Source organism: Bombina bombina, chromosome 5 (genome assembly GCF_027579735.1).
Source record: "Bombina bombina isolate aBomBom1 chromosome 5, aBomBom1.pri, whole genome shotgun sequence".
Classification (NCBI taxonomy): Eukaryota; Metazoa; Chordata; class Amphibia; order Anura; family Bombinatoridae; genus Bombina; species Bombina bombina.
The window spans coordinates 958,233,202-958,256,108 of record NC_069503.1 but is presented as its reverse complement, the minus strand read 5'-3'; the positions used below and the strand labels follow the sequence as shown (position 1 = coordinate 958,256,108).

The 22,907-nt window shown below is 41.0% G+C and overlaps 1 protein-coding gene across 1 annotated transcript in view; it reads left to right on the top strand.

Moving 5' to 3' along the window:
• The first annotated feature begins 1,422 nt into the window (after positions 1-1,422).
• Positions 1,423-22,907, top strand: part of IMPA1 (inositol monophosphatase 1) — an 86,570-nt gene continuing 65,085 nt past the window's right edge. The window contains exons 1-3 of the mRNA XM_053715161.1: positions 1,423-1,612; positions 5,630-5,698; positions 20,095-20,228. Of these exons, the coding sequence (XP_053571136.1) occupies positions 5,636-5,698; positions 20,095-20,228 (197 nt within the window). The 5' untranslated portion in view covers positions 1,423-1,612; positions 5,630-5,635. The remainder of the gene's footprint in view (positions 1,613-5,629; positions 5,699-20,094; positions 20,229-22,907) is intronic.

Genomic DNA, 22,907 nt, shown 5'->3' with positions numbered 1-22,907 from the left:
CTTTAAGGCTGTGTGCGCAGGTGTCGAGCTGCCCTTTAAGGTTGAGCTGCGTGCACATTACAGTGATCTGTCCCTTTAAGGCTGTGTGCACAGGTGTCGAGCTGCCCTTTAAGGTTGCGCTGCGTGTACATTACTGTGATCTGTCCCTTTAAGGCTCTGTGCGCAGGTGTCGAGCTGCCCTTTAAGGTTGCGCTGCGTGTACATTACTGTGATCTGTCTCTTTAAGGCTGTGTGCGCAGGTGTCGAGCTGCCCTTTAAGGTTGAGCTGCGTGCACATTACAGTGATCTGTCCCTTTAAGGCTGTGTGCGCAGGTGTCCAGCTGCCCTTTAAGGTTGTGCTGCGTGCACATTACTGTGATCTGTCCCTTTAAGGCTTTGTGCGCAGGTGTCGAGCTGCCCTTTAAGGCTCTGTGCGCAGGTGTCGAGCTGCCCTTTAAGGTTGCGCTGCGTGTACATTATGGTGATCTGTCCCTTTAGGGCTGTGTGCGCCGGTGTCGAACTGCTCTTTAAGGTTGAGCTGCGTGCACATTACAGTGATCTGTCCCTTTAAGGCTGTGTGCGCAGGTGTCGAGCTGCCCTTTAAGGTTGCGCTGCGTGTACATTACTGTGATCTGTCCCTTTAAGGCTCTGTGCGCAGGTGTCGAGCTGCCCTTTAAGGTTGCGCTGCGTGTACATTACTGTGATCTGTCCCTTTAAGGCTGTGTGCGCAGGTGTCGAGCTGCCCTTTAAGGTTGCGCTGCATGCACATTATGGTGATCTGTCCCTTTAAGACTGTGTGTGTGTGGTGCTAGTTGACCCTTTGAAGGCTGTGTTTTTTTTTTGTCTGTCCCTTTAAGACTGTGTGACCAGGTGCTATCCTGCCCTTTAAGGCTGTGTGAACATTATTTCCTCAGCAGTTTGTACAGTTACTGACAGGGCTGCTTTAAGTGTGTGTGTACAGTAAACGGTTACAAATGTATAAAAAGCTGTAGGCTGAGGGTTTGATACAATGTATCCATGTAGGTGAGCAGAGCTGGCTGGCTGTGGAAAGTCTATGGGGAAAACAGGGACTTTACACCCCAAAATAGGGCTCCCCTTTTTTGTTCCTGGAGACACAAACACTGCAGTATTGTTGGTAGCCCTCATCTGAACCCCCACGCCAATTTTTGTAGGAAAATAATGAGATATGGCTGAGAAAATGATTTAGAACGCTAAACTAAGATTTTACCTCATCAGGGAGCTTCAGTATGGAGGGCATTTGTGATCGGCTGTCCTCAAGGTCCATTGGTCAGCCTGGTGCGAGATTCTTCTGTGATTCTGACAGGCAGGGTTTATGTTAGATGTTGCGACCCATCACGTGTGCAACTGTGCATTTAGGAATGTGATGACGTCATGGTCGCAGATTTCGACACGCCTCCTCAGTGCTGACACAGGAGTTGTGCGCGTGCGTACAGAAGCAGGAAGCGGCAATCTCCGACTCCTGTGTGTTTGTGTATTACTCATGCTGTGTATTTGTGTACAGTAAGCGCGTGCACATCACTAAACCTGTATCCCGGAGACACCAGTCTGCTGTATCCTCTGCATAGCTGAGTGCAAGTCCAACGGTTTCATCCCAAATCCTCTATATATCCAGGTCAGTGCTATGTACAGCGGATTACAATGTGAATTTATCCATAAACAAAATGCGACACAAATGACTGCGTTTAGCAAAGTGTTACACCCTCACAATTATTTTGTTGTACGGTAGTTGTGATCATTTGTACAGTTTATATTAATCATTTTTGCTATGAAGTAATATTAGTAAACTGTTGTAATATGTGTGAAGGGTCGTTTTACCCTGGTTTTATTATTATTCCAGAAAAAAATGGACAGGTAGTCAAGTACAGTGCTGACACTTTATCTTCCACAGGCAACAATAAATCAGCAGTATATTGAGGCATAAAAGTAGTGTTTTATGGCTACATCTCACAAGTCACTCTACTGGTTGTATTTCACAATTGTGTTGCTTTTTATATTGATACATAGCACTTTACAAAAACAACTATGTATTTATTGTCTATATTATTAATATAAGTGTTGTGATAAACATCTACAGGAGTCACATTAACAAGGAAAGACCAGAGGCGTAACTAGAAGCCTCAGGGCCCCGGTGCAAGAATTCATGAAGGGCCCCCCCCCCAACTTGCAATACATACATATATATATATATATATATATATATATATATATAAAAAACATTAAAAAAGTATATATTATATTATTTATCCCTCCTTTTTAAAAAAAAAAAAAAAAAAAAGAACAAAACAAAAAAAGAAAACATTTAGAGTCTGTCAGTCATGATATAAATAAAAAAATGGAACTGCCCTAATTTTGTAGCCAAGAGACAGACACACATACACTCACACAAGCACACATACACACTCACACAAGCACACACATATGCACACACGCACTTACTCATACATATATATACACACACACACACACTCAAGCACACACAGACACACATGCTCACCTACGTACACACACAGTCACACAAACACAGAACAAACACATATACATACACAAGTATACCTGACATCCTAAAATTATGAGGATTTCATAACACATGCAAGCAGGTATGCAAAAAACAAAATGGCATAAAAATGGACATAAGCGTAGTAGTATAAATAGTGGGAAATAATGAACATAACTTTATTATAAATGTATCCTTGTAATGTAAATAACAATATACTTAAAATAAAAAAAGAAAGGTTTGCATGAGCTTTATCTATGCTGGCAAATTTTGGATAAATGGGGCTCTTAGACTCAAAGTCTTTGTCCTCATATCCCTTTCTGGCCTTCTATCCCTACTCTGTATGTAAATGCCATCTATAAATCAATAGTACTTTTACCTCAGACCTGAGTAAGACCGTGAACTCAGGAAAGCTTTTCTCTTATCATGCATTATTACTGCAATAGTAGATGTTGGCACCATCAACATAAAGTAATACTGTTTAATATATTAATATATTTTATAGAGTTATTTATATTTAGTACCAACAATTATCAGTTGCCCATTATAGAATAAAATTGAAGACCTGTTTTGTTAGCTCTACATAAGCATTAATGACATTGAAAGAAGTAAAATCCTTTTGTAAGTAAATAAGAGCGACATAGAGGTGATACTACATTGAATAACTATATTGGATACAAGCTTTCAGGACACTGAGGTTCCTTCCTTAGGCATTCTAATAAGGCTTGACAAGGGACCTCAGTGTCCTGAAAGCTTTCAGTTGTATCCCCTATTAGCTATTAAACATGTCACCTGTTTGTCGCTCTTATCTCTATCTTCTACCCCCACAAACAATTTAGTCACACACTTTAAGCCCCCCCCGTCTACCTATTAACCCCATATAACCCGTGCAGTGCCAAGCAGATTTTCTCCCATCCAGATCCAACACAACATGACACAGTGACACGGTGTCATGCCCCCCGTGGCCCCCCCGGCCCCCCTCAGCCTGAGCTCACCGTGCCTGCCACTAGAGAATCTCTCTCTCCACAGCTTCTCCGGTCTCACTCACTGAATCACTGCTAAGCAAGCCTGCAGACTCCGCCAGACCAGTTCCACTCCAGACTTGATGACACCTCCTGACTAGGCTGCACGTGCAGTCACGAGACTATTGAGATACTTGTGCATCCAGTCAGTCAGGAGGAAGGAGGCAGACGCTCTAGCCTATGCGCGGCAGTGCGCGCCAAAATGGAAAGTTCCGGGGCAGCCGGCAGCAGGTCACACAAACATCAAATAAAGAAAACACTGACAGTGTGTTTGTGACTGTCTGTGCAATTGTGCTGCAGTGCCTGCCCTGGAAATTGCAATCAGTCATCAATTAAAGTTTTATTTGGATGGAAAAAAAATAATAATAATAAAAAAAAAAAATACAGCCTGAAATCTTGGGCCCCCCTGTGAGTGGGACCTGCTGGGCCCGGTCGCAATGGCGACCTTCGCATCACCGCTAGTTACGCCCCTGGGAAAGACTAAACTTGTTTCTGCCTTTAGAGGTAACAGGTCATTAAATACTAAATTATTGGTATTGGGGAACCTTTTCTAATGAGATTTAATGGTGGGAATAATTTCCACTTTCAATGCTGCAGGACAATTTTTAGAAATTAAATTGCACTTTGTGGGTTGAACATGGGGAGAGGGTAGCGGTTTATCATGATTTGAATGCCACATAAAGAGGGCTGCCCTTTAGCTCCCTGTCCTGGAAAAGCTTGATATAAACATGATATTTTCCTGTACTATATTCAGCCCTCTATGTTTTATAATATAATAATACTGTAAGGCTGAGTAAATAATAATAGACTTGTGGTTTTATATGATTATAGTTTTGTGATCCATATCCCCTTGATAAGTGAGTGCCATAAAGAATACGTTTTTATTATATGCTTTTAGGATGATGTGGTATTGAAATAGTTATGAGAGTGCCTTTTTTGTATTTGCGTCTATAAAAAGACAGTTTAAAATCTATTACAATTTTTTTTTTGTCTATTTAAAAAAAAAAAAAAAAAATATGCTGGTTTGAAAAAAAAAAAAAAAAATATATATATATGCTAGTGAGGTGTGAGCTGTGGTAGTTTTCCTTTTCATTCAGTGTTCTTATATCCTATGTACCACTTGTGCGCAAACATCCACTTCCTTTTAGTTCAAAATTAAAGTAAAACGTTTTCACTTTTTTCATGTAAAAATGTTTTTTTTTTCATTCACATGATAGAATTGATTTGAATTTAAAGGGCCATAATAGTCAAAAAATTGGATGCTCTTATTCGTTAGAGCATGTAATTTAAAGATTATCAACTATACACTACTGTGTGTTTAAAGTGATGGTAAATCAAAGCGTTTAACAAACTCTAGGATTTACCATCACTAAAAATTTAAAGTGAAAGTCAATCCTAGCGTTGTACAAATGCTAGGATTGACTATTGAAACAAAGGGGACTTTCATTCATGAAGTATAAGATACTTCATATAGAAAGCTCCTTTTATTTGTTTCAACAGATCGCCATTCTTAGCTGCTACAGCAGCCCATGGCTAAAAATTTTTTTTGCTAAGAGGTGATGTTTTCACCCCTTAGCCAATAGCCGTGCGGTAAATCCAGCTCCCATGGATATATATATACACACTTTTGTAATCAAATGATCAATTTTGGTATCCTTTATTGAAAAGCCTACCTAGTTAGGCTCAGGAGCAGCAATGCACTACGAGGATCTAGCTGGTGGTTGGTGGCTATACTCTTGTGTGTCTTGACATTGGCTCCCCATAAGTGTTAGGTTCCAGTAGGGCACTGATGCTCTGAAGCTGACTTTAATTATGTGTTTAATCTCTTTGCAGGAGGTAAAGTTTTTTTTGTTGCTTGCATAAAGCACATTAGAGCATCTTTTTGCACTAAGTTATATTGTACTGTTTCCACATCTAATTTACATAGCCCCTCATATACTCACTTTTTTTTTCTGTTTAACCTTTGTAGTATTTTCAATTTATTTGTGTTTCATTATATCTAAAGCCGTATTTAATGTTAACTCATTTATGGATAATTATCTGTAGTTCCTAATGACTTAATATTTTTTTAGTTATATTTAATGACATCTGAGTTTTTTTGTTTGTTTTCTAGGTGAAAATGAGTGATTCTTGGCAAGAATGTATGGACTTTGCAGTTATAATAGCAAGAAAAGCTGGATCGGTATGTATTTTGTGTTAACTATGGGTTTGGTACAGTTTTTTTAAGTAAAAATGATCAGTAGTTATTTAAATAAGATATTTTAATATGTTTATGAGGAAAAACACACACAGTTTGCTTCTAATGTAATCTGCATTTAGTTTTATCTTATTAATTTACATTTAAAGGGACAGTAAGATCATTATTTCCATTTTACTTTTATTATACAATTTTCTTTGTTCATTTGGTATCCTTTGCTGAAAAGCATCCCTAGGTAGGCTCAGAAGCAGCAATGCACTACTGGGAGCTAGCTGGTGATTGGTGCTGTACATATATGCCTCTTGTTACTAACTCACCCAATGTGTTCAGTTAGCTCCCAGTAGTACATTGCTGCTCCCAAACTTATCTAGGTAAGCAGAATTGTTTTAGAAATCCCTTTAGTACTCTTTTAATAGGAACAAATAATATTTACCGATTTATTTGAAAATATTCAAATTATTTTAAGGAATGCATAATCATTATTTCATAAATGATTCCCTCTACGTTTCTCCTGTTATATCCTTAGAGTATTACATTAGGATGGTGCACTGCAAGGGGCAGTTCTAGACCTTGAAATTTGAGGGTGCAAAAGTTGTTGGTTCTTCACTGATAAAATAATTTACTTAAAGGGACATTCCAATTGCAAACTTCAACACAAAAGGGGTTAAACTTACAGTTAAAGTTCCATTAGGGAACCGCAGGGAACTGCTAGTCTCAAGCAGGAATCAGTCAGTGAGCCATTCAGCAGCAGTAGTAAATATGACCCCTTTAAGGAGAGTTTACCAAATATTCTAAATAATTGATGTGGGTCACCAGTTTCCCAGCTTCCTGTTGGCCCAGAGGACATCATTGTATGGTTTGTTGGAAGAACACGTGAAATCAAGCCTAGTAGTTTTATTTTCAAAATGTCTTCATGTGTGGGTGGGCTTACTTGTCTTAAAGGGACATTAAACCCAAAAAATGTCTTTCATGATTCAGGTAGAGAATACCATTTTAAACAACATTCCTATTTACTTCTATTATCTAATTTGCTTCATTCTTTAGATATCTTTTGTTAAAGAAATAGCAATACACATGAGTGAGCCAATCACATGAGGCATCTATGTGCAGCCACCAATCAGAAGCTACTGAGCCTATCTAGATATGCTTTTCAGGAAAGAATATCAAGAGAATGAAGCAAATTAGATAATAGAAGTAAATTAGAAAGTTGTTTAAAATTGTATTCTCCATCTGAATCATGAGAGAAAAAATTTGGGTTTAATATCCCTTTAAGTTCACAAGCCAACCTATCCCACTGAACACCTTGTATTAAAGCAGCATCAAACACCTTGTAATTACAAGACTCTGTAGTCTTGCAGTAAGTTAACATATTAACCAACTGTGAAAACCTTCTGCATACATTAACACATTTGTTGTGCTAGTTTCTCTTGTTAAGTGTATTCAGTCCACGGATCATCCATCACTTATGGGATATATTCCCTTCCCAACAGGAAGTTGCAAGAGGATCACCCAAAGCAGAGCTGCTATATAGCTCCTCCCCTCCACGTCATATCCAGTCATTCTCTTGCAACACTCAACATAGTAGGAAGGTGTGAGAGGAGTGTGGAGTTTTTATACTTAATTATTCTTCAATCAAAAGTTTGTTATTTTAAATGGCACTGGAGTGTGCTGTTTTTTCTCTCAGGCAGTATTTAGAAGAAGAATCTGCCTGCGTTTTCTATGATCTTAGCAGAAGTAACTAAGATCCACTGGCTGTTCTCGCACATTCTGAGGAGTGGGGTAACTTCAGAAAGGGAATAGCATGCGGGGTTCCCTGCAGATGAGGTATGTGCAGTAAAATATTTTTCTAAGGAATGGAATTGACTAAGAAAATACTGCTGATACCGATGTAATGTAAGTACAGCCTTAAATGCAGTAGTAGTGACTGATATCAGGCTGATGAATGTATGTGCAGTAAAGTAATTTTCTAAGGAATGGAATTTGTCTAAGAAAATGCTGTTAATACTGAAGTAATATATGAGCCTTAACTGCAGTAGAAGCGACTGGTAGCAGGCTTATTAATAACACTACCTAACTTTTAAAATGTATGTTTAAAACGTTTACTGGCATGTTATTCGTTTTTGTGAGGTACTTTGGTGATAAATCTTTTGGGGCATGATTTTTTCCACATGGCTGGCGTATATTTCTGCATAGAAAAGGTTAGCTGAGTTTTCCCACTGTTGTAATATGAGTGGGAGGGGCCTATTTTAGCGCTTTTTGGCGCAGTAAAAATTCAGTCACAGTCTACCTGCTTCTTCCTCCTTGATCCAGGACGTCTCTAGAGAGCTCAGGGGTCTTCAAAATTCATTTTGAGGGAGGTAATCAGTCACAGCAGACCTGTGACAGTGTGTTTGACTGTGATAAAAACGTTAATTTTTAAATTGATTATCCGTTTTGGGTATTAAAGGGTTAATCATCCATTTGCTAGTGGGTGCAATACTTTGCTAACTTAATACATTTACTGTGAAAATTTGGTTGCTATAACTGATTTGGTTCATTGTTATTTCAACTGTGACAGTTTTTTGTGCTTCTTAAAGGCGCAGTAGCGTTTTTTTTATTGCTTGTAAACTTATTTGAAAGGATTTTCCAAGCTTGCTAGTCTCATTGCTAGTCTGTTTAAACATGTCTGACACAGATGAATCTGTTTGTTCACTATGGCCTAGATTTGGAGTTTGGCGGTAGCCGTGAAAACCAGCGTTAGAGGCTCCTAAAGCTGGTTTTAGGCTACCTCCGGTATTTGGAGTCACTCAAAAAAGGGTCTAACGCTCACTTTTCAGCCGCGACTTTTCCATACCGCAGATCCCCTTACGTAAATTGCGTATCCTATCTTTTCAATGGGATTTTTCTAACTCCGGTATTCAGAGTCGTGTCTGAAGTGAGCGTTAGAAATCTAACGACAAAACTCCAGCCGCAGAAAAAAGTCAGTAGTTAAGAGCTTTCTGGGCTAACGCCGGTTCATAAAGCTCTTAACTACTGTACTCTAAAGTACACTAACACCCATAAACTACCTATGTACCCCTAAACCGAGGTCCCCCCACATCGCCGCAACTCGATTAAATTTTTTTAACCCCTAACCTGCCGACCGCCACCTACGTTATCCTTATGTACCCCTAATCTGCTGCCCCTAACACCGCCGACCCCTATATTATATTTATTAACCCCTAATCTGCCCCCTACAACGTCGCCGCCAGGTACCTACACTTATTAACCCCTAATCTGCCGTCCGCACGCCGCCAGCTACATTATCCCTATGTACCCCTAATCTGCTGCCCTAACATCGCCGAGCCCTATATTATATTTATTAACCCCTAACCTGCCCCCCACAACGTCGCCGCCACCACCTACCTACAATAATTAACCCCTAATCTGCCGACCGCAAAGAGCCGCCAGCTACATTATAGCTATGTACCCCTAATCTGCTGCCCCTAACACCGCCGACCCCTATATTATATTTATTAACCCCTTACCTGCCCTCCCTAACATCGCCGACACCTAACTTCAATTATTAACCCCTAATCTCGCCGCTATTCTAATAAATGTATTAACCCCTAAAGCTAAGTCTAACACTAACACCCCCCTAAGTTAAATATAATTTTAATCTAACGAAATTAATTAACTCTTATTAAATAAATTATTCCTATTTAAAGCTAAATACTTACCTGTAAAATAAACCCTAATATATCTACAATATAAATTATAATTATATTATAGCTATTTTAGGATTAATATTTATTTTACAGGTAACTTTGTATTTATTTTAACCAGGTACAATAGCTATTAAATAGTTAAGAACTATTTAATAGCTAAAATAGTTAAAATAATTACAAATTTACTACAATGAAATAAACTAACTAAAGTACAAAAAATAAAGAACTAAGTTACAAAAAATAAAAAAATATTTACAAACATAAGAAAAATATTACAACAATTTTAAACTAATTACACCTACTCTAAGCCCCCTAATAAAATAACAAAGCCCCCCAAAATAAAATGCCCTACCCTATTCTAAATTACTAAAGTTCAAAGCTCTTTTACCTTACCAGCCCTGAACAGGGCCCTTTGCGGGGCATGCCCCAAGAAGTTCAGCTCTTTTGCCTGTAAATAAAAAACATACAATACCCACCACCCACATACCCCTAATCTAACCCAAACCCCCCTTAAATAAACCTAACACTAAGCCCCTGAAGATCATCCTACCTTGTCTTCACCTCACCGGGTATCACACCGATCCGTCCTGGCTCTGATATCTTCATCCAACCCAAGCCGGGGCTAGACATCCACTGAAAAAGTCCAGAAGAGGGTCCAAAGTCTTCATCCTATCCGAGAAGAAGAGTAGATCCGGACCGGCAACCATCTTCTTCCAAGCGGCATCTTCTATCTTCATCTGATGAGGACCGGCTCCATCCTGAAGACCTCCACCGCGGACCCATCTTCATCCGGCGACGTCCAACTGAAGAATGACGGTTCCTTTAAGGGACGTCATCCAAGATGGCGTCCCTCGAATTCCGATTGGCTGATAGAATCCTATCAGCCAATCGGAATTAAGGTAGGAATATTCTGATTGGCTGATGGAATCAGCCAATCAGAATCAAGATCAATCCGATTGGCTGATCCAATCAGCCAATCAGATTGAGCTTGCATTCTATTGGCTGATCGGAACAGCCAATAGAATGCGAGCTCAATCTGATTGGCTGATTGGATCAGCCAATCGGATTGAACTTGATTCTGATTGGCTGATTCCATCAGCCAATCAGAATATTCCTACCTTAATTCCGATTGGCTGATAGGATTCTATCAGCCAATCGGAATTCGAGGGACGCCATCTTGGATGACGTCCCTTAAAGGAACCGTCATTCTTCAGTTGGACGTCACCGGATGAAGATGGGTCTGCGGTGGAGGTCTTCAGGATGGAGCCGGTCCTCATCGGATGAAGATAGAAGATGCCGCTTGGAAGATGATGGTTGCCTGTCCGGATCTACTCTTCTTCCCGGATAGGATGAAGACTTTGGAGCCTCTTCTGGACCTCTTCAGCCGCCGGAAGATGGATGTCTAGCCCCCGCTTGGGTTGGATGAAGATTTTGGAGCCAGTGAACCTGGTATGGATCGGTGAACCTGGTATGGTGAAGACAAGGTAGGATGATCTTCAGGGGCTTAGTGTTAGGTTTATTTAAGGGGGGTTTGGGTTAGATTAGGGGTATGTGGGTGGTGGGTTGTAATGTTGGGGGGGGGTATTGTATGTTTTTTTTTTACAGGCAAAAGAGCTGAACTTCTTGGGGCATGCCCCGCAAAGGGCCCTGTTCAGGGCTGGTAAGGTAAAAGAGCTTTGAACTTTAGTAATTTAGAATAGGGTAGGGCATTTTTTATTTTGGGGGGCTTTGTTATTTTATTAGGGGACTTAGAGTAGGTGTAATTAGTTTAAAATTGTTGTAAGATTTTCCTTATGTTTGTTTTTTGTACTTTAGTTAGTTAGTTTATTTCATTGTAGTTATTTGTAGATATTGTATTTAATTAATGTATTGATAGTGTAGTGTTAGGTTTAATTGTAGGTAATTGTAGATATTTTATTTAATTAATTTAATGATAGTGTAGTGTTAGGTTTAATTGTAACTTAGGTTAGGATTTATTTTACAGGTAATTTTGTTATTATTTTAACTAGGTAACTATTAAATAGTTCTTAACTATTTAATAGCTATTGTACCTGGTTAAAATAATTACAAAGTTACCTGTAAAATAAATATTAATCCTAAAATAGCTATAATATAATTATAGTTTATAGTGTAGCTATATTAGGATTTATTTTACAGGTAAGTATTTTTAGCTTTAAATAGGAATAATTTATTTAATAAGAGATAATTAATTTCGTTAGATGTAAATTATATGTAAGTTAGGGGGGTGTTAGTGTTAGGGTTAGACTTAGCTTTAGGGGTTAATACATTTATTAGAATAGCGGTGAGCTCCAGTCGGCAGATTAGGGGTTAATAATTGAAGTTAGGTGTCGGCGATGTTAGGGAGGGCAGATTAGAGGTTAATACTATTTATTATAGGGTTAGTGAGGCGGATTAGGGGTTAATAACTTTATTATAGTAGCGCTCAGGTCCGGTCGGCAGATTAGGGGTTAATAAGTGTAGGCAGTTGGAGGCGACGTTGTGGGGGGCAGATTAGGGGTTAATAAATATAATATAGGGGTCGGCGATGTTAGGGCAGCAGATTAGGGGTACATAGGGATAATGTAAGTAGCGGCGGTTTACGGAGCGGCAGATTAGGGGTTAATAATAATATGCAGGGGTCAGCGATAGCGGGGGCGGCAGATTAGGGGTTAATAAGTGTAAGGTTAGGGGTGTTTAGACTCGGGGTACATGTTAGAGTGTTAGGTGCAGACGTAGGAAGTGTTTCCGCATAGCAAACAATGGGGCTGCGTTAGGAGCTGAACGCGGCTTTTTTGCAGGTGTTAGTTTTTTTTTCAGCTCAAACAGCCCCATTGTTTCCTATGGGGGAATCGTGCACGAGCACGTTTTTGAGGCTGGCCGCGTCCGTAAGCAACTCTGGTATCGAGAGTTGAAGTTGCGTTAAATATGCTATACGCTCCTTTTTTGAAGCCTAACGCAGCCTTTATGTGGACTCTCAATACCAGAGTTATTTTTATGGTGCGGCCAGAAAAAAGCCGGCGTTAGCTTTTCGGGTCCTTACCGACAAAACTCTAAATCTAGCCGTAAGTTTGAAGGCCAATGTGGAGCCCCATAGAAATATGTGTACTAAATGTATTGATGTCACTTTAAATAAAAGTCAGTCTTTATCTGTAAAGAAATTATCACCAGACAACGAGGGGGAAGTTATGCCGACTAACTCTCCTCACGTGTCAGTACCTTCGCCTCCCACTCAGGAGGCGCGTGATATTGTGGCGCCAAGTACATCAGAGAGGCCCTTACAAATCACTTTGCAAGATATGGCTGCTATTATGACAGAGGTATTATCTAAATTGCCAGAATAAAGAGGCAAGCGCGATAGCTCTGGGTTAAGGACAGAGCGCGCTGATGATGTGAGAGCCATGTCAGATACTGCGTCACAATTTTCAGAACATGAGGACGGAGAGCTTCATTCTGTGGGTGACGGATCTGATCCAGGGAGATCGGATTCAGAGATTTCTAATTTTAAATTTAAGCTTGAGAACCTCCGTGTATTGTTAGGGGAGGTATTAGCGGCTCTGAATGATTGTAACACGGTTGCAATTCCAGAGAAATTATGTAGGCTGGATAGATACTATGCGGTGCCGGCGTGTACTGACGTTTTTCCTATACCTAAAAGGCTTACTGAGATTATTAGCAAGGAGTGGGATAGACCCGGTGTGCCCTTTTCCCCTCCTCCGATATTTAGGAAAATGTTTCCAATAGACGCCACCACACGAGACTTATGGCAGACAGTCCCTAAGGTGGAGGGAGCAGTTTCTACTTTAGTTAGTTAAACGTACCACTATCCCGGTGGAGGATAGTTGTGCTTTTTCGAATCCAATGGATAAAAAATTAGGTTACCTTAAGAAAATGTTTTTTCAACAAGGTTTTATCTTACAGCCCCTTGCATGCATTGCGCCTGTCACTGCTGCTGCGGCATTCTGGTTTAAGTCTCTGGAAGAGGCCATTCGCACAGCTCCATTGGATGAGATTATGGACAAGCTTAAAGCACTTAAGCTAGCTAACGCATTTGTTTCTGATGCCGTTGTACATTTAGCCAAACTAACGGCTAAGAACTCCGGATTCGCCATCCAGGCGCGCAGAGCGCTATGGCTTAAATCCTGGTCAGCTGACGTGACTTCTAAATCTAAATTGCTTAATATTCCTTTCAAAGGGCAGACCTTATTCGGGCCCGGCTTGAAAGAAATTATTGCTGACATTACTGGAGGTAAGGGTCATACTCTTCCTCAGGACAAGGCCAAGTCAAAGGCCAAACAGTCTAATTTTCGTGCCTTTCGTAACTTCAAGGCAGGAGCAGCATCAACTTCCTCCGCTCCAAAACAGGAAGGAACTGTTGCTCGTTACAGACAGGGCTGGAAAGCTAACCAGTCCTGGAACAAGGGTAAGCAGGCCAGAAAACCTACTTCTGCCCCTAAGACAGCATGAAGAGAGGGCCCCCTATCCGGAAACAGATCTAGTGGGGGGCAGACTTTCTCTCTTCACCCAGGCTTGGGCAAGAGATGTCCAGGATCCCTGGGCGTTAGAGATCATATCTCAGGGATATCTTCTGAACTTCAAAGCTTCTCCTCCACAGGGGATATTTCATCTTTCAAGGTTATCAGCAAACCAAATAAAGAAAGAGGCATTTCTACGCTGTGTACAAGACCTCTTAGTAATGGGGGTGATCCACCCAGTTCTGCGGACGGAATAAGGGCAAGGTTTTTACTCAAATCTGTTTGTAGTTCCCAAGAAAGAGGGAACCTTCAGACCAATCTTGGACCTAAAAATCTTAAACAAATTCCTAAGAGTTCCATCATTCAAAATGGAAACTATTCAAACCATCCTACCCATGATCCAAGAGGGTCAATACATGACCACAGTGGACTTAAAGGATGCCTACCTTCACATACCGATTCACAAAGATCATTTTCGGTACCTAAGATTTGCCTTTCTAGACGGGCATTACCAGTTTGTAGCTCTTCCCTTCGGGTTAGCTACGGCCCTGAGAATTTTTACAAAGGTTCTGGGCTCACTTCTGGCGGTGCTAAGACCGCGAGGCATAGCGGTGGCTCCGTACCTAGACGACATTCTGATACAAGCGTCAAGTTTTCAAATTGCCAAGTCTCATACAGAGATAGTTCTGGCATTTCTGAGGTTGCATGGGTGGAAGGTGAACGTGGAAAAGAGTTCTCTATTACCACTCACAAGAGTTCCCTTCCTGGGGACTCTTATAGATTCTATAGAGATGAAGATTTACCTGACGGCGTCCAGGTTATCAAAGCTTCTGAATGCTTGCCGTGTCCTTCTTTCCATTACACGCCCGTCAGTAGCTCAGTGCATGGAAGTAATCGGCTTAATGGTAGCGGCAATGGACATAGTACCATTTGCGCGCCTGCATCTCAGACCGCTGCAATTATGCAGGCTAAGTCAGTGGAATGGGGATTACTCAGATTTGTCCCCTCTACTAAATCTGGATTAAGAGACCAGAGATTCTCTTCTCTGGTGGCTTTCTCGGGTCCATCTGTCCAAAGGGATGACGTTTCGCAGGCCAGATTGGACGATTGTAACAACAGATGCCAGCCTTCTAGGTTGGGGCGCAGTCTGGAACTCCCTGAAGGCTCAGGGATTATGGACTCAGGAGGAGAAACTCCTCCCAATAAATATTCTGGAGTTAAGAGCAATATTCAATGCTCTTCTAGCTTGGCCTCAGTTAGCAACACTGAGGTTCATCGGACAACATCACGACTGTGGCTTACATCAACCATCAAGGGGGAACCAGGAGTTCCCTAGCGATGTTAGAAGTCTCAAAGATAATTTGCTGGGCAGAGTCTCACTCTTGCCACCTGTCAGCGATCTACATCCCAGGCGTGGAGAACTGGGAGGCGGACTTTCTAAGTCGCCAGACTTTTCATCCGGGGGAGTGGGAACTTCATCCGGAGGTCTTCGCTCAACTGATTCATTGTTGGGGCAAACCAGAACTGGATCTCATGGCGTCTCGCCAGAACGCCAAGCTTCCTTGTTACGGATCCAGGTCCAGGGACCCGGGAGCGGCGCTGATAGATGCTCTAGCATCAACATGGCTTATGTGTTTCCGCCATTTCCGCTGCTACCTCGACTGATTGCCAAGATCAGACAAGAGAGAGCATCAGTGATTCTGATAGCACCTGCGTGGCCACGCAGGACCTGGTATGTAGACCTAGTGGACATGTCGTCTTGTCCACCATGGTCTCTGCCTCTGAAACAGGACCTTCTCATTCAGGGTCCTTTCCATCATCCAAATCTAATTTCTCTGAGGCTGACTGCATGGAGATTGAACGCTTGATCCTATCAAAGCGTGGCTTCTCGGAGTCGGTTATTGATACCTTGATACAGGCTCGGAAACCTGTTACCAGAAAAATTTACCATAAAATATGGCGTAAATATTTATCTTGGTGCGAATCCAAGAGTTACTCATGGAGTAAGGTTAGGATTCCTAGGATATTGTCTTTTCTACAAGAGGGTTTAGAAAAGGGCTTATCTGCTAGTTCGTTAAAGGGACAGATTCTGCTCTGTCTATTCTTTTACACAAACGTCTGGCAGAAGTTCCAGACGTCCAGGCTTTTTGTCAGGCTTTGGCTAGGATTAAGCCTGTGTTTAAGACTGTTGCACCTCCGTGGAGCTTAAACTTGGTTCCTAAAGTTCTTCAAGGGGTTCCGTTTGAACCCCTTCATTCCATTGATATTAAGCTTTTATCTTGGAAAGTTCTGTTTTTGATGGCTATTTCCTCGGCTCGAAGAGTCTCTGAGTTATCTGCCTTATATTATGATTCTCCTTACCTGATTTTCCATTCAGACAAGGTAGTTCTGCGTACTAAACCTGGGTTTTTACCTAAGGTAGTTTCTAACAGGAATATCAATCAGGAGATTGTTGTCCTAATCCTTCTTCAAAGAAGGAACGACTTTTGCATAATCTGGACTTAGTCCGTGTCCTGAAGTTCTATTTACAGGCAACTAAAGATTTTCGTCAAACTTCTTCCCTGTTTGTCGTGTACTCTGGACAGAGGAGAGGTCAAAAAGCTTCGGCAACCTCTCTCTCTTTTTGGCTTCGTAGCATAATACGTTTAGCCTATGAGACTGCTGGACAGCAGCCCCCTGAAAGAATTACAGCTCATTCCACTAGAGCTATGGCTTCCACCTGGGCCTTTAAGAATGAGGCCTCTGTTGAACAGATTTGCAAGGCTGCAACTTGGTCTTCGCTTCATACTTTTTCAAAATTTTACAAATTTGACACTTTTGCTTCTTCGGAGGCTATTTTTGGGAGAAAGGTTCTACAGGCAGTGGTTCCTTCCGTTTAAGTTCCTGCCTTGTCCCTCCCATCATCCGTGTACTTTAGCTTTGGTATTGGTATCCCATAAGTAATGGATGATCCGTGGACTGAATACACTTAACAAGAGAAAACATAATTTATGCTTACCTGATAAATTTATTTCTCTTGTAGTGTATTCAGTCCACGGCCCGCCCTGTCTTTTTTAAGGCAGATCTAAATTTTAATTTGAACTCCAGTCACCACTGCTCCCTATGGTTTCTCCTTTCTTGTCTTGTTTCGGTCGAATGACTGGATATGACGTGGAGGCGAGGAGCTATATAGCAGCTCTGTTTTGGGTGATCCTCTTGCAACTTCCTGTTGGGAAGGGAATATATCCCATAAGTAATGGATGATCCGTGGACTGAATACACTACAAGAGAAATAAAATTATCAGGTAAGCATAAATTATGTTTTTTCCATGGCCATACTCCCCCCACCACTTGCCTTATTTGCAGGAGCCAATCTGTCCGGGAGTAGAGAAGGTTTGCATCATCATCTGTGAGAAGAACGCTCCCTGTTATGTCATATCTTATGCCTCTGCTGAGTCCAATTGGGGACAGATTTGTAGCAGAATTAGGTTAATGAGTGCTGCAGTGTGCACAATTTTCATAACTGGAGAAGCCACAATTTTCTTTATTAAAGGGATATGAGACTCAAAATGTTTCTTTCACAATTCAGATAGAGCATGCATTATTAACAACTTACTAATTTATTCTATTATCAATTTTTCTTTGTTCTCTTGGTATCTTTTTATTTTAAAGCAGGGATGTAAGCTTAGGAGCATGCCTATTTCTGGAGCTCTATATGGCAGCAGTTCTGCAAGAATGTTATCCATTTGAAGGAGCACTAGATGACAGCACTATTCCCTGCCTTGTAATGCTCCAGACACCAACCTAGGTATCTCTTCAACAAAGAATATTATGTGAACGCAGCAAATTTTATAATAGAAGTAAATTAGAAACTTTTTTTAAATTGTGTGCTTTTGTCTAATTCTCAAAATAATTTTTTTGGGGTTTCATATCCCTTTAACCCCTTAGGCAGTTAATGCCTGAGAACGTACCCTGCACGTCCTCGGTGTGGAAAGCAGCTGGAAGCGATTCTGCTCGCTTCCAGCTGCTTTGCGGTTATTGCAGTGATGCCTTGATATGGAGGCATCCTGCAATAACCTTTTTAAGCCATCCAGTGCAGAGAGAGCCACTCTGTGGCCCTCTCTGCACCGGAGATCGGTGGCTTTCCTCGTTGGTGGGTGGGAGCCGAGGCGGGTGGCGGCCATCGTTGGCACTGGTGATGTGGAGGGGGGCGGGATCGTGGGCGGGGATGTCCGGGGGCGCGCACGGGAGGGCGGGGGCGGGCGCGTGCACGGGGAGGGAGCGGGTGGGAAACGCTACACTACAGCAAAAAAGTTTAATAAAATGCTACAAAAAGGGGAATAAAAGTTTAAAAAAAATAAATCAATCAAGGTGTGGGGGGAGGGAAGCTACACTACAGAAAAAAAAAACCAGAAACAAAAAAAAACATTTTTTTCTGAAAGTTGGGTACTGGCAGACAGCTTGCCAGTGCCCAAGATGGCCCCCAATAATGCAGAGGTGGAGGGTTAGAGAGCTGTTTTGGGGGGGATCAGGGAGGTTGGGGTTTAAGGGGGGATCCTACACAGCAGCATATGTAAATATGCTATAAATAAAAAACCTTTTATTTTAGTACTAGCAGACTTTTTGCCAGTACTTAAGATGGCAGGGACAATTGTGGGGTGGGGGAGGGAAGGGAGCTGTTTGGGAGGGATCAGGGGGTGGGATGTGTCCGGTGGGAGGCTGATCTCTACACTAAAGCTAAAATTAACCCTGCAAGCTCCCTACAAACTACCTAATTAACCCCTTCACTGCTAGCCATAATACAAGTGTGATGCGCAGCAGTATTTAGCGGCCTTCTAATTAACAAAAAGCAACTCCAAAGTCATATATGTCTGCTATTTCTGAACAAAGGGGATCCCAGAGAAGCATTTACAACCATTTGTGCCATAATTGCACTAGCTGTTTGTAAATAATTTCAGTGAGAAACCTAAAATTGTAAAAAATTTAGCGTTTTTTTTTAATTTGATCGCATTTGGCGGTGAAATGGTGGCATGAAATATACCAAAATGGGCCTAAATCAATACTTGGGGTTGTCTACTACACTACACTAAATCTAAAATTAACCCTAGAAGCTCCTTGCATGCTCCCTAATTAATCCCTTCACTGCTGGGCATAATACACGTGTGGTGCGCAGTGGCATTTAGCAGCCTTCTAATTATTAAAAAGCAAAGCCAAAGCCATATATGTCTGCTATTTATGAACAAAGGGGATCCCAGAGAAGCATTTACAACCATTTATGCCATAATTGCACAAGCTGTTTGTAAATGATTTCAGTGAGAAACCTAAAGTTTGTGAAAAAATTTGTGAAAAAGGGAACAATTTTTTTTATTTGATCGCATTTGGCGGTGAAATGGTGGCAAGAAATATACCAAAATGGGCCTAGATCAATACTTTGGGATGTCTTTTAAAAAAAAAAATATATACATGTCAATGGATATTCAGGGATTCCTGAAAGATATCAGTGTTCCAATGTAACTAGCGCTAATTTTGAAAAAAAGTGGTTTGGAAATAGCAAAGTGTTACTTGTATTTATTGCCCTATAACTTGCAAAAAAAGCAAAGAACATGTAAACATTGGGTATTTCTAAACTCAGGACAAAATTTAGAAACTATTTAGCATGGGACTTTTTTGGTGGTTGTAGATATGTAACAGATTTTGGGGGTCAAAGTTAGAAAAAGTGTATTTTTTTCAATTTTTTTCCTCATTTTATACTTTTTTATAGTAAATTATAAGATATGATGAAAATAATGGTATCTTTGGAAAGTCCATTTTAATGGCGAGTAAAACGGTATATAATATGTGTGGGTACAGTAAATGAGCAAGAGGAAAATTACAGCTAAACACAAACACCACAAAAATGTAAAAATAGCCTTGGTCCCAAACGGACAGAAAATGGAAAAGTGCTGTGGTCATTAAAGGGTTAAATTACAATAAAGGGGGGCAAAATAAACAAAGTAATTGCATCTCAGTTTTTAATGCCTTCTTTAACTGAAAGTCTGACCCTTCTTTCTCTTTACACTCTATCATTGTGTTTTGTAAATGTACTCATAGATTCATTGTAGCAATTGTCATAAAGCTACAGAATATAGTGATGCATTGGAAATAATAATTGTTGATGTTTATGCATTTTCGTCCTGAACATTGAATTTGTATACATGCTATTTACATATCGAATTCCAATGTAAGGTGTGTTCTTCCTTGACAGGTGATCTGCTCAGCGCTGAAGGAGGAAGTGTCCATAATGCTTAAGAGTTCCCCTGCAGATCTGGTGACAGAGACAGATCAGAAAGTAGAAGAAATGATAATCTCTTCAATCAAAGAGAAATTTCCATCCCATAGGTAATGGGTGAAAAATATAATAAACTACTGTAAAATCAAATATGACCACATTCATTAAAAGCTGTGTGTGTTATAAAAATGTGTGTCAGGCAGTGGCGTATTTAGATTTTGTGCTGCCCTAGGCACTCAAAATTCTGCTGCCCCCCCATACCCCCCACCATCCTAGCTTTTAGGCCTTTTTCAGCCTTAATATTTTTTGGTCTGGGTGTTTCATGACATTTTTTATGGCATTTGCAAAGTAAATATTCACCACTGCTAGCAAAAACTTGCATACACTCAGGTGGGTTGAATTAAGCCTGCATGCACCTCAGAAGGTTTGGAGGGAGACCAAAAAGGGGGAAAGAGAAAATGGAGGGAGAGGATAGAAAGAAAGGAGGGAGATAAGAAAAGAAACACACATACTCTCTCTGTCTGACACACACTTTCACTCACAAACTCTTACACTGTCTCACAGACACACACACACACACACACTCTTCTTCTCTCTCTTTCTCTCTCTCTCTCTCTTCCCACACACATCCCATGGATAGAAACATTTTTATGGGTATTTTACCTTTATTTTTGTTTTTATTTCATATTTTTGTAATTTTGAATACACTTATTCTGTCTGTGAAGATCAAGCAAGATCATTCAGGGCTGCAAGGTTTATCTAAGTAAAATAGCAAATGACATTCAGAAAAGATCCCATCAAGTGGCTCTTGCAGCAAGGCTTGTTCTGAAAGCTGAGTAATTGTGCTGTGTTTTTTACAAATATCTGCCACTGGCAGCAAAGGGTTAAAACAAGGAAGAGAAACTCTGTAAAGCTCAGTGAAGGTAATTAGCAGGAGGTGGAGGGGGTCTTATCTGATTAGACAGAGTGCAGGAAAGGCAGGCAGGGTAACTTTCACAGCAACTTTATTTTACTGCACTGTCCTCCCCTGTTACCTCTCTTCTGTGTGTTGCCTGTTAGCTGACAGGGTGTAAATAACACACATTGTGGAAAGGCAAAAAGGGGGGGTGGGGAGAGATCTCAGAAAGCCAACTTGTTTCTATTACACAGCAGTGTAAAATGCAGTAATTATGGAGCAGGGAGCTCAGCGCACCAGCAAGAGTCAGACACAGTGAGAACAATGTGGCTTTGCGGTGATAGCCCCATGAAACAGGAACTAATGTTACTACACTGCTGTGCTGTCAGTCACTAAGGTGCTGTGTGCTGGAAAAGCAGGGCATTAAATTCAAATCTAGCTAGTAACAGATGGTGCACTGTCTGATGTTTGTTTTAAAAGCAAAAGCCTACTTACCGCTGTGAACTCGGTCCCGCTGCAATCCTCTCTGTCACAAGTATCGGACTGAGATGCAAGTGAAAAAGCTCCCTCCTCCTGACACTAACTCCTGCTGCCCGTGCTAAATAACTACTCCAGCTCTCTCACCCGGACTGCCACCAAATATATATATATATATATATATATATATATATATATATACACACACATCAGTTTAAAAGGAACATACACATATATTTTATTTTTTGAAAGAGGAATCGGCATGTTTTTTGCGCCACCTTAAAGTTGCACTTAAACATGATGTTGCTACCCAGTATTTGAAGAACCCTGATCTAAAATGAACTTCCAGCACTGAGATCTCTCATATGATTCTAGAAAAACCAAAGTTAGTGCATTTCTCTGAGGCCCCGATGTTCAAAGTAATTTCTTAAAAAGTGGCGTAGCTGAGCAGTGCCAGCGAGTGGCAATGTCTCTCCCATAAAAGTCAATGGGAGCGTGACATCACCTACTGCAACATCACTGCTCGTCTGCATTTTGCTGTAGCCTGCGGGTATTTTTGAAATGGTTCTACACGGTGCAGATAGTGCATTCACTGGAACTAAAAATAGTTTGTGTCGCCATTCTACAAATATTGCCGACGGGACCTAATTTGTAGTACACCTACACTAACTACCTCAGGTGATGTATCAGCTAGCGAGACCTTCATGGCCGCTACCCTTTTTGCAACCTGCACTTCTCAGTCGATATGTCAAAATCAAAGTGCAGGCTTCTCCCACTAGCATGCCCTAATAACTCCCCCTGAACACCTATACCCACGTCACATCTAACCTACTCTCCCCCTGCTCTGCCCAGCTAACTTCCCTCCCGACCGCCTACACCTACGTAACGCCTAACCTACACACCCCTGGCACCCCAGCCAAGTCCCTAATACCGCCTATGCTTGCGGAATGTCTAACCTACACTCCCCTGGAACGCCCCAGCTAACTCTCACATACTTCCTACTGTCTAAACTATACTAAATAGTAAACCTCCTCATTGTAACTATAGGAGCTATGTTGCTAATTTTTTAAACAATGTTTTAATGATGTGCCATGGAGATAAAAGGGATACCAATCGAGCAGTATGTTGGGGATGAAGTGCTGCCATTTTGAAATGTAGGTTTAACTGCAAGTATCTGAAGGAGAGTTGCTGCATGTGTGTAAACACGTCTGCACTGGAATACAGTGAAAGCTGGATTTTAACACCCATGGCTAGAGGAAGGTGGGGAATAATCTCAATACAAATGCATATACATTGTATTTAGTTTTGAACGTCCCTTTTAAGCGCTGCTTTGCAAAAGATTTGCATACAAAATACCTGTCATTTTGCATCTACATCATTTTGCCCTCAAGGGTTATAGCTTTTTAAATATTGCTTG